At 48.3% G+C, this 12,471-nt stretch overlaps 1 protein-coding gene across 1 annotated transcript in view; it reads left to right on the top strand.

Annotated features, from left to right (window-relative positions):
• Positions 1–4,484: 4,484 nt before the first annotated feature.
• Positions 4,485–12,471, top strand: part of Tmem163 (transmembrane protein 163) — a 181,981-nt gene continuing 173,994 nt past the window's right edge. Inside the window, exon 1 of the mRNA XM_075987779.1 lies at positions 4,485–4,962. Within this exon, the coding sequence (XP_075843894.1) occupies positions 4,764–4,962 (199 nt within the window). The 5' untranslated portion in view covers positions 4,485–4,763. The remainder of the gene's footprint in view (positions 4,963–12,471) is intronic.

Here is a 12,471-nt window from a genome sequence, read left to right as displayed (position 1 = left end):
AAAACCAACCAGCACACTCATAATAAAGTTACTGTTGTGTAAATGATTGTTGCACTGTATTGTTTAGTAATAATGAGGATAATAATCTCTGGGCTGGGGAGATAACTCAGCGTGCTCACTTTGTGAGCACAGGGCCCTGAATCCACTCCTCAGCACCTATATTTCAAAATGTGGCACACACTGGAGAGGGAGAGACATGGGATCCCATTGAGTCTACTTGGCGAGTTCCAGGCCAGAGAAAGACACTGACATAAAAGAAAAATAAAAAGTAGACCATGTCTGAGGATCAACATATGAGGTTGTCCTCTGGCCTGCACACACACACACACATGCACGCACGTATGTGCACATACATGTGTGTACACACACACAGGGCAGGGAAGACAGAAAAAGGGATCTCTGCAGATTTGGTAGAAGTACAATTTAAACATGTCTACTGTGGTCTGTGGTTTGCAGAATGCACAGGTACAGAGCTCATGGACCCGCGGGGCTGACAGCAGAATGTTTTGGGTACAAAGCCTCTAAAATAAATAATGCTTCTCATAAATATGTCATCTCTCTAAATGTTCTGTGGTTGTGACCTAGTTTGCTTTTTTTCTTTTTTTATGAGAAAGAGTTTATAAATGTAGCAGTCCCTAGTGTAGGCACTGTTCATATACATACATACTTGCTACTCTTCAAGGGACCTTAGGGATCTCCTCATAGATGGCACTGAGGTCAACTCTGGCCCCAGCATAGACACTCCTGTATGGCACAGCTAGCCCCTAGCCCCATCCAGCCCTGGGGTACTTGTCTTCCAGGGCACATGCTCTTCAGGGCTGGTTGTGTTTATATAAGACATAAAAGGAAGGGCTGGGTGGTTAGTTGGCTCAGTTGGCAAACTGCTTGTCTAACATGGAAAAAGCCCTGGGCATGAAGTCCTGGCTTCTATCTTCAGCACGCAGTAAGCTGGGCATTGTGGCATATGCCTGCAATACCAGTACCTGAAAGGTGGAGGCAGGAGGATCAGAAGTTCAAAGTTATCCTCAGGTACATAAGTGACTGCTAGACCAGCCTTGGCTACATAATATCCTGCCTCAAATAAAATAAAATAAAGTTGGCTTTATTGCTTAGGACAGTTTTTAGTTTGCATAAAACTTAAATATTTTCATGGACTCCCCGGCATTCCCAGTTTCTTCTTTTCTTAATGCCTTGCTTGGTTCATTGACTGCAACCAAGTCACGTTTCCTTCGCAGCTTCCTGCTGGAATGGCTTTCTTCCTTTAAAAAATCATTTTAAAATAATTTAATTTATTATTTTTAATTATGTGTGTCTATCTGTGTGTGTGGGTATGTGCATATGAGTGCAAGTGTCCTCGGAGGCCAGAAGGGGGCACCAGATCCCCTGGAGCTGGGGCTGCAGGTGACTGTGAGCTGTCCAAGGTGGGTGTTGAGAACTGAACTCTGGTTCGCGTGCGCTCTCTCTCTCCCTCTCCCTCTCTCCCTCCATCCCTCCCTCTCTCCCCCCCTCTCCTCCCCTCTACAATTCTTTAGGGCCACTCACTTTTACGACTGTGAAATGAATCTATGGGTACTACATATCTAATTTTAAAATCAATATAATGATAGCAGAGGAACAAAAGTAGCACCATACATAATTAATGTGCATTTGCTGTGATAAATGACCACTCAGAACTGTACTGGAAGCCAGTAGAACTTAGAGGTCTGCATCTACTTGTGATTTAGAAACAGAAGGATGAGAGGATTCTAGAATATTTTTGGCATTTTTTTCATGTTTAGAGTGTTGAAATAAAATCTCAATAAATATATTCATAAACACACATGGAATTCCTTGGCCTGTGGCAGTTACACATACGATGGGCACAGAGATGCTGACTGCTGACTCAGACGTGGGGAATGCAGCTGCCTTCAGCGGCCAGAGTTCCTGAAATTAGAAGAGTTCTGTCTTAGTGAGGGTTTCTAATGCTGCAATGAAACACTGTGACCCAAAAGCAACCTGGAGAGGAAAGGGTTAATTTTGTTTCTGCGTCCATATTGCTGTTTATCAAAGGAAGTCAGGACAAGAACTCAAATAGGGCAGGAACCTGGAGGCCAAAGCTGATGCTGAGGCCATGGAGGGGTGCTGCTTACCGGCTTGTTCCTGCCTGCATTCTTACAGAAGAACCCAGGGCCACCCACCACAGGATGGGTTCTCCCCCAGTTTCCACTAATTGGGAAAATCCTACAGCTGGATTTTATGGAGGCATTTCCTTAGTTGAGGTTCCCTTCTTTCAGATAACTCCAGTTTGCATGTAAGGTTGATATAAGACTAGCCAGTACAAATTCCATATGCCTAGACTTACATGCTAGTTGTAATTTTAGAAAATTTTGTGTATACTCAAAAGATGTCAACATATTTCATGTCCACATATAAAACACAGTTAAAGTTCTAATGTGATTGGAAGCACATTTTTATAGAATCAAAGACCCAGGCAGGCTTATGCATCTAGTGTGGCATCAAAGAAAGCACCTGAACTTCTCAAGAATGTCCCCTAGGGGGCGGAGCTGCTGCGAATTGTGCCGCAGCTGAGCTGGGAGGGAATGCTTGTGAAACCTTTAGCAAGGTGCCGGCCACGCCGTCTCCCTTAAAGAAAGCAGCTAATATAATCTCCTAGGAATCGGCAGGGGCTTGGTTTGGGGGAAGCTGGAGCATAAAAGGCAGGAGAAGCTTACAACAGCTCTTGCTTCTGAACCCTCTTCCTCCCTTTCAAAGTACTGACTTTGCTGTGGTACCGAACACGAGGGAGCTTGACGAGCCCCAGTTTGCTCAGTTACACCTTTACATGTGTGATGCTCTGGATACAAAATAAAGTGAGGAACCAGCACAATGATTCTTTCTTTTAGAGAGCCTGCTATACAGCTTGTGTGTGTTTGGAGGCAAGGCCGTGGCCTGTGCATCGGAGAGGGGCGGGAGGCGGGGTTTGGGGAGGGGGCCGTGTTCCATGACTTCTAGGCAGTTCTCGAGATCAACTGAATCAGAGAGCAAAGAAGAAATGCTTGTTAAAATACCAAACACACACACACACACACACACACACACACACACACACACACATTGGAGGGGGATATAGTTTCTTGCTAAATCCTGTGTAAATCTACCCTTCTCTTTTCTCCAGCACCAGAGAGAGAAAAAAATGATTTTCAAAAAGCAGAATAAGGAGGAAATGGAGTCTAAAAACACTCTCGCTAAGGTTTCAGCCAACTCTGTCGCAGTCTGTGACATCGCCCTCCAGCTGCGCTCAAGGCCTGCGCCTTTTCTGTTCTTGGTAGCCAGGTGATTCTCTGAGAACCCTTGACAGGACATCCAATGGAATAACCTGGAACAACCCCTGCCCCACAATCCAGGATGTGGGAGGACTGGGGACTCAGTACATTTGAAGCATTGTTATCGAGGGCAGCATCAGGACCAGAGGGTAGAAATTGTAAGCGTGTGTGTGTGTGTGTGTGTGTGTGTGTTTGTGTGTGTGCGCACGTGCCTTAAAGCCCAGCAAGCATGGCGTGATTCTTTTTCTTTTGGGAAAAGAAGGGGCTGTTAAAATGACCTAGTTTGACGCTTTCAGTTTATAGTTGAAAATATTTTTTTAAAAAAAGATCACTCAGATCTGATCCCAATAAAATATACCCACCCCCTTTTCATCTCCGGAACCCTGCAGAGACGTTTAAATTCTAGGCTGACTTCCATGATCACCGGCAGAGCGGAAACTAAAAAGGAAACCGGTTACTCTGGAAAGAAACTAGGGTGGTTTCCTTTAAATAAAGGCATTGGCATGTTAGAGCACTCAGATTAAATTTAGAGACTGATACTAACCTATTGATAAAATTTAAACACTATAGAGCTGATTCTCTTGTGAGTCTTCCCGGGCCGGCCCTGTGGACCAGGTTGCAGCTTCGTTGGGGAGACCAGCACCACCGCGCAAGGGTATGAAAGTTGGCAGGGTCAGAGATGTGGAGAACATGGATGAAGGACCAGCAGGAAGAGGAGTCTTCAAGGGGGATTGATCTTGGATGTTCAGACAGGGAAATGAGACAGGTGGATGGAAAAAGGCCCAGGGATAGTCGCATTGGTTGAAACCACTGTTACAGCAAATCCTCCATCTAAGTTGGTGGAGGGAAATAGGGAGGAGAGTTAAAGCCCTTCAAATGCAGGAGATACAAGGACTTGGGGACAGGTGAATTCCGATACCGGCCTGGGCAGGAGGGAACCAGGTGCAAACCCTGTAACCTGCATGGATCCACGAGAGAAAGAGGGACGAGCTGCGACGCTTTCTCTCCTGCCCACTCGCGGCCACAGGCTCGGACGACTGCAGAGCAATTAGGGTGGAAGGGTTCCTCCTGGGCACCAATCCGCGACGCGAGTGGGGGGCGCGTCCTCCGTCACGCCCTCGCCCAGTCCTGCGCTAGCCGCAGGCTGGTCCCCACGCCCCCTAACAGTCCCTCGGCTTCCGCGCGCCTGGCCCGTGCGGGCACTCCCTCTCCACCCGCCTCGGTGCATCGATCCCGGTGGCCGGGCTCAGCGCCTCGGGGCGGGTCCCTGTCGCCCGCACCTGCCCCCGGGGGCGGAGCGCAGCAGCGACAGCGCGGCCCCAGCCTCCTCCACACGCCAAGCTAGCGGCGGACTTGCCGCTCACCGCGGTCGGGGTGAAGCTCTCCGTCTCCGCGCCCTCGGTCCCTTGTCACTTCGGACAAGCGGTCTGTGTCTCCTCGGGCATCTGCAGCCCCGGCGCCATGGAGCCTGCCCTGGGCAGCGAGCGCCGCAGTCCCCCTGGCCCCGGAGCTCCGCGACCACCACCTAGGGGCCACGCGCCCTCGACCACCGCCTCCGCCCCCAGCCCGGCCCCGGTGAGCTCCTCAGTGCAGCCGGACGAGGAGCGGCAGCCGCGGATCAGCGAGAGCGGCCAGTTCAGCGACGGGCTGGAGGATCGAGGTGAGTTGCCACCGCCCCGGGCCCTTTCCCCACCGCCTCTCGGAAGCCACCGGTCCCCTGTACGCGCGGCTCAACGCGGAGAGCAGATACGACATTCCCACCTCTCGGGATTTGTGCCGGCCGGGGGCGGTGCCTCCTGGGAGCCCCTTTCAGGTTCCCGATCCCGGCGGGTGCCTAGGCCAGCCTTGTCCGGTGTCCTCGGGAAAAGTTTGTAGATAGGGTTCTTGGTCGCTTAGAGGAGACTGAGAGGGTTCATCTCCATGCTGGGAGATGTGGGTTCTAATGCATCCCGCCGCGCGATCCCTGCCATTCACCCGGGGAAAGTTCTTTTTGCTGGATTTGTGGCGGGGTGCCCCATAGGTCCCCTTAGCCTCTGCACTCAATAGGGCCTGACTCTCTCTGAGGTTCTGGGTCACAGCGGTCACCGCTCTACAGTGTGAGGGTGCTGGCAGAGCGGTTGGGGTTTTGGGGCTCTGACCGCTAACCTGGTCTGCACAGATGCTACTCAAAGCTGGTACTTCCTGGAGAACGTGTGTCCAACTCTCAGAGTCCTTCCTTGGACGCTGGACTTGGACCCGTGCATCTCCCGGAAGGCATCTCCAGCTCTTGTCCACAGCCACTGCCTCCTTAGGGGGCCTGCATCCAACGCCAGGGCTCCCTTTATTCATCCCGCCTCGCTCTCCTTCCCCATCCTGCCCTCGTGGCCCTCGGCTTGGATTCTTTGCGGAGACGACCGCATCTACTACACCTTTGCTCTTTCTTACTGCTTCCGAATTGGACCCCTCGAAAATTATCAACAGTTCTGCTAAAAACCCTTAGTGGCGGATTTGGGGTCTCTGCAGCCAGGCCCTTCCCAGGCAGCCGGCTCTGAACACCTCTACTCATTTTTTTTTTCTTGGAAGCTTTCATCTGTCGACTGTAGAGTGCTTATATTATTTTAGTTCCAGCAGGTTTCTGTCCTATTCTTAGTACCTTGCACATCTTTATATTCCGGTTTCGTGTTGGGATGCAGGATTTCTTCCTTAGAGATTCCGAATTGTAGCGTGTGAAACAGGATGACATGGAAACAGATTTCCCAGAGAAGCGGCAGAGATGCTGTGCGGGGAACTGGAGCTGCTCCAGCTTGGAACGAGTTCTGCACCCTGGTTGCAGGTTCATTCCCTGTTCCCTCAGAACTGTATAGCCTTGAGGACAGGAGAGAAGGTGGCACCCTCGGAAACCCCGAAGAACCTCTCGCTTTAATTCTGGGGTGTTAGAATTACCTTTACTCCGTGGTAACTCGCATTGCAAGATTTAAACATTTTGTATTGAAGAAAGACGGATGCCCCGGGTAGGGCTTAATTCTGTAGCATTGCGGGTTATCTGTAAGAGCTGGCCAGTCTCTCCTAACCCCTGCAGAAGGACAGACAAGAAACCCAGACTGGAATGAATTGATATTTATCAATATCAAGAGGCCCTGCTTCAGCATTAAATTACAAGGAAACAAAACCCTTTTCTGAATACATTCTTTAGGTTTTCTGTCAGTGGTCAAATGAACTTCATTTTCTATTATATTGTCTCCTGAAAGCGTTGGCTGTTCATAAGCCACTGCTGTGTGGAAGCTCACATATCACACACAATCTCTCTGTTAGGATGCATTGTGTCCCCTACAGAACCCGGGGTTCTGTGCCATTTTTGAGCTAGCTGAAAGTCGCTGTGACATTTCTTTTGTTCCACCCATTCCTGGCTGCAAAGGGTTAATGACAAATGAAAAACTCCAGTTAAATCAGAAGCCTCCTGGAAGCTTGGGTGTAATATTTTATATGGTTGTGCTATTTTATCTTTCTTATATCCATTTTTTTTTGGTATCTCTTGGAAATGGTTCATGGGTTAGGACCACCTTCCCACCAGCGACAGGAACCAGGGAAGAGGACCGCTCTCTGGTCTCTAGCTCTCCCTTTAAATGGCTTTCTGCTTAGGCCCCATCCCCACAGGGTGTGGGGGATGGGCACCCCGGCTGTGTCTTCCATACTGGTTTTTGTGTTGACTTCCTTCTGAGGCGGTAGAACCCTATGGCAGGCCACTGCTGATTCCTATTGGAAAGTTGCTTTATAACTAGTGGTTTGGGATTTTGGGGGACATTTTCTTCTTAGAAGAGATATGGGCTAGTTCTCAGAATTCCAGAGAGCCCAGAATGTCCCAACACTACTGTAACAGCTGGTTGAGCCTGTGGCTCTGGAAGCAAGCAAACATTTTGTGGTTTAAGGCCTTCAGGAACTAACACACACGCACACACACACACACACACACACACACACACACACGAGAGGCCCAATTCATCTTAGTGATCTCCTCCCTCTCCCCTTCTTTAATATCCATTTTTAATGATTTGTCTCAAACCTTAGGATGTGGCCCTCCTTACACAGTTATAGACTTTATTGGGCACTTTCCCCAGCTGCTCTTCCAATTAAAACAAACAAACAAACAAAAACCCAATAAAACACCTTTCTGCAGAGCATTAAAGCTCAATGGCCTGGTGTGGTGACTCTGGCCTAGAACACCAACCAGCACTTGGGAAATAGGAGCAGGAGGATCATTGTGAGTTCATGGCCACCGGCCTGGGCTACACACCAAATCCTGGGCCAGTCTTGACTGCAGAGTGAGACTCAACCCAGAGACAACAAGAACAACAAAAGTGGATAAGAATAGGAGAAATCAACAAGTCGTTCAGACCGCTGAGGAAATAGCATCTTCACGTATGTTTACCCCCCCCCCCCCCCGTCCTCCTTTGTTAGCATATCCCTTGGCATTGTCAGAGCCACACTGTGGAGTTTAAGTTAGGTTAAAATTTCATCCTGGAGACTGGCTGTGGGCAGGGGGCTGCAGCGCTGCACACGGACCTGAGGCCTGTTTCCGTTGGGCTAGCCTGCCTGGTTCCCACTTGTGATATACTGCTGTCTGAACCCTCACTCTTCCCCCACATCCCTGTGGCTTTTGGGTGGGAAAGCATCTGACATGGATGCAGAAGGAGCATCTGTGTGGAGACCCATCATTTTTGAGCTGAGTCCTTGTGGGTCATCACATCCTACTTCCTTGGGGTATAAAATGCCCATTCTTGGCATCAGCCATGTGGGTACCTATGTATGTCTATGTTATTTGTGTGTGTTGGTGCTCGTATGTAGAGGGCAAAAATAGCTTCAAGCACCATTTCTCAAGTGCTGTCCTCTTATTTTGGGAACAGATTCTCTCACTGGTTGATTCCATTTTCTGGCCAGTGAGCGTCCAGGGGACCTAAGCATGCACCGCTATTCCTTTGTTTTTATGTAGATTCCGGGGTTCTCATGTTTGTGTGGCAAGTGCTTTACCACTAAGCCTCCTCCTAGCCCTGCAGCTGCATTTTTAGAAAGGAAACAAAGAGATAAGCACAGTTGCACCGAAAGAGAAAAGTCCTTCCTCTTTTGAAGTGTTTCCATGATAATGACTTCATGTTGTTTTTCCCTCCTCAACTTTTCAGTCTCCCAGGGGAGCCACAGGGAAGGTTGGATCTGTGGAAGAACCTCCAGTCCTCCTGGCTCACTGGAGCAGGTGGTCCAGCCCCTTCTGGCTCCCACTTGAATCTTCTGTAGTGAGTGCTGATCCTGGAGAGGCCAGAGGCGTGGTTAGGGCCAGGTGTGCTGGAGAAACCAGCCAGCTCTGGAGGGAGAAAGAAATGTTGTTTGGCAGAGTGGGCAGGAGTATTCCCAGTAATGGCTGTCCCCCTGTGGAAAAGTAAACCAGCTTCTCAAAGGGATCATGTTTTTGCCTCCACTGGACAAACCTCTTAAAATGGGTGCTGTCAGAATGCCTGGCAAATGAACCATTCGTTTGAGCTGCTACTTAAGTGGTGTGGTTTCACTTCTCCTGAAACCAATGGACCAGGAAGAAAGCACACACTCGTGTGTGTGTGTGTGTGTGTGTGTGTATTAAGGTTTTTCAACTTAAAATTTATTTTTAAATTCAGGAATGGTGGTGGTGGTGGTGGCAACACACACCTTTAAGCACAACACTTGAAAGGCATAGACAAGGGGATCTCTATGAGTTCAAGGCCAAGTCTGGTCTATAGAATGAGTTCCATGACAGCCAGGGCTGTTACATAAAGAATCATTTTCAAAAAACTGAAAAAAAAATATTTTAAAATTTTATTTCACACCCCCCCCCCTTTAAACACCAGTTTTGGAGTCTTATTTTTTCCTAATTTTCAAATTAAAAATATAATTACATCGTTTTCCCCTTTCCCTTTCTTCCCTCCAACCCTTCCCTTGAACAACCCTCCTTGCTCTCTCTCGAATTCGCAGGCTCTGTTTCTCTAATTGTTATTATATAGAAGTTCAGCCTACAGGGCTGATCACTTGGTAACCAGTTTTCGACTTATCTCTGGAGAAGACTGTTTCTCCTGCTCTCAGTGTTCCTTAGTTGCCTGCGGTTCTTAGTCTAGGGTTGAGACTCCATATGATTTCCTCCTTCCGTGCTAGCATGCGGGTCCGTGTCATCCTTGTTCAGGTCTTGTGTAGGCAGCCATACTGATGAGACTGTATGGGTGTAGCTTCCCTGAGATGAAATCTCACTCCACCTTGTTTTTCAAGACAGGGTCTCTCACTGAACTTGGAGTTGCCTTTTCACTAGACTGGCTAGCCAGAAAGTCCCATGATCCTCTTGCTTCTACTTCCCCAGCACTAAGGTGACAGGTATGCCTCCATATCTGTCTGTTATGTGTTTCTGGGATCTGAACCCAGGACTTCAGGCTTTCACAGCCAACACCATTCCCACTGAACCATCCCAACTCATTTGGGAAAGGGAAGGGAGCTTTTAGAGGTGCATGGGACTTGTTTATTCTAGGTTATAGCTTCCCGTGGACACAGGAGTGATTTGCTTTTAGGGATAAAAAAGAGATTTTTCTTCAAGAGCCCAGGAAGAAACAGAAAACTGTGCTGTCAAGTTATCATTCGAAGGCGCCAGGACCTGCAGCAGAATCTGTGCAGACAAGAGGCCTGAATTCTTCTCCTCAACCTGCTCTCACTTATTTACTATTTGGAGATAGAGTCTATGTAGCCTAGGCTGGCCTCAACCTCACTGTAGAGCTGAGGATGGCCTTGAACTCCTAATCTTCTGCCTCCACCTCCGGAGGGCTGGGATCTTAGCTGTCTATGACCCTGCCCCTTTTATTTGGTGCTGGGGTTAGAACCTGGCCTTGTGTGTGGTAGGCAGACTCTGTGCCAACCCAGCTACAACTGCAGCTCCGTGTCTGAATTAATGAAGGAGGTTTGAGGCTAGTTTCCCAGTGCAAAGGTGAAGATGGGGCTGGTAATGCCTGCTTGCTTTCTCATTTATCCTCCGATCCTATAGAAGCACCCCTTCCCCGCCTGGTTTTGCTCACTCTGATGTCTCTTGGGCTACCTACTCACAAAACACCTGTCTGCAAAGTCCTGCATGCTTTGAGGCCTGTTCAAAGATGACTGGACAGAGGTAGTTCAGCTGGATCTTTGTTATAATTTTGTGTGTGTGTGTGTGTGTGTGTGTGTGTGTGTGTGAGAGAGAGAGAGAGAGAGAGAGAGAGAGAGAGAGAGAGAGAGAGAGAGAGAGAGAGAGAGACTCTATTGTATAGCTCTGGTTGTTCTGAAACACACTATGTGCACCAATCTGGCCTTGAACTCATAAAGATTGCCTTGCCTCTGCCTCCTGAGTTCTGGGATTAAAGGCACAGGCCACCACGCCCAGCTGTCCTGATTCTTTTAAACAGGATACTGCTTTGGGCAGTGATAGGGCTCAGAAAATGATTCCCCAAAGCACACTACCTTGGCCTGCTGGACACTCTGAGCCGAATGTTTCTGGAAGGCCTTACAAACAAAGCCTTGTCCTTTTTCTTCTCCTTACCTTTGCACCCCAAGGCTGACCATGGAAACTAGAATTCCTGGCTGGGGAGCTGGTTGGGTTGGTAAGGTGCTGGCCTTGCAAGCATGGGGACCTGAGTTGTGTCCCCAGAACTCATGTAAAACCAATGCTGGGTGTGGTGGCACATGCTTGTGTCCCCAGCACTGAGGAGCTGGAGATGGGCAGATCTCCAGGACCCACAGGCCAGCCAGCCTAAGCAGAATAGGTGAGCTCCAAGTTGAGAGAGAGAGAGAGAGACACTATCACAAAATATGTGGCAGACAGTATTTGAGGAACAACACCTGAAGTTTACCTCTGACCTCCAAATATGTGCACACACATGTGCATATGAACCCGAACACATACCAGTGTACACACATGCACACATTTAAAAAATCCCAAATGTTAAAAAAAACAGGAAAGAAATTTCTACCCTCCTACCTCAAAGATAACCATAAACCCAAGAATTATTGTTTTGCACACCCCCTCCCCAAGTGTGAGAGCTGGACAGAGAGAGAGAAACTCTCTGACTGCCCTTGTCTAATGGTGAGTCAATCAAAAGACCTCGTCCCAGAAGGGGTCCTGTGCCACACTCAGCACATTGGTGTCTTTTATGGAACACTAAGGCTCAGAGCAGACAGGTCTCGCTGAGTCTCTCTGCCTCATTCGTCTCTTATCTAATCTCATCTCCACAGGGATATGCATTTTTCATTGAATTGGAGCATAAAAATAGCTCCCCTTGGCTTTTGGGTCTTTATTTCTGAAGCCTTCCACGTCATATAGGATGGGATCTCTCTCTCTTCACCGCTCCTCTTCCTCCCTCCCTCCCCCTCCCACTTCTTTTTTTCTCCTCTTTCCTCTTCCTCTTCTTTCCTTTCACCTCTTCTTCATCCTTTCCTCCCAACTATCTGATTGTTGGTTTTTACTAATTTTTGAGATGGAATCTCATGTATGCCAGGCTGCACTCAAACTCCCTATGTATCTGAAGATGGAGACAACATGGAACTTATGATCCTTCCTCCACCTCCCAAGTACTGGGATTTCAGTCATTCATCCCCATGTGTGACTAGACAGTGCTACGGGTGGAATCTGGGGCTTCTTGCATGCTAGGCAAGCACTCTACTGAGTGAGCAACATCTCTAACCCATTGCATAGATCTTTGTTTTAATACATTTGCTATATGTTTTCATGTTGTTTTTCTCATGTTAACCTGTCTTGTAGGTGTGTCAGTCATGACCATAATTATAGGAAGAATAATCTCCTGTCCTTTCTGCTCCAATAGTGGCGGTCAGTCAGATACAGGAATGGTGCTTGTGTGGGGTACGTCTCATGCTGTGACATTTTACAAATGGTGCCTAAGCTTTACCTTCCTGTTCACCATTGTCTACAGCTAGTGTGATAAGGCCGCCCTGTCTCTGAAAGATACGTTCCGAAACCAGAGCTGGCAAGTTGACTTTACCTGTATAAGATACACTTCTGATATTTTAAGTTGCTGGTAACTAAAAAAGAGTATATACACACATCATCATCTTTGTCTTCCTCCTCCTTTTGGGTTTTCTGAGACAGAGCTTTTCTCTGTGTAGCCCTGACTGTCTTGGGACTCTCTTTGTTGATCAGGCTGGC

This window comes from Microtus pennsylvanicus, chromosome 10, assembly GCF_037038515.1.
Source record: "Microtus pennsylvanicus isolate mMicPen1 chromosome 10, mMicPen1.hap1, whole genome shotgun sequence".
Classification (NCBI taxonomy): domain Eukaryota; kingdom Metazoa; phylum Chordata; class Mammalia; order Rodentia; family Cricetidae; genus Microtus; species Microtus pennsylvanicus.
The sequence above is the reverse complement of the archived record's forward strand: the minus strand, read 5'-3'. Positions and strand labels throughout refer to the sequence as shown.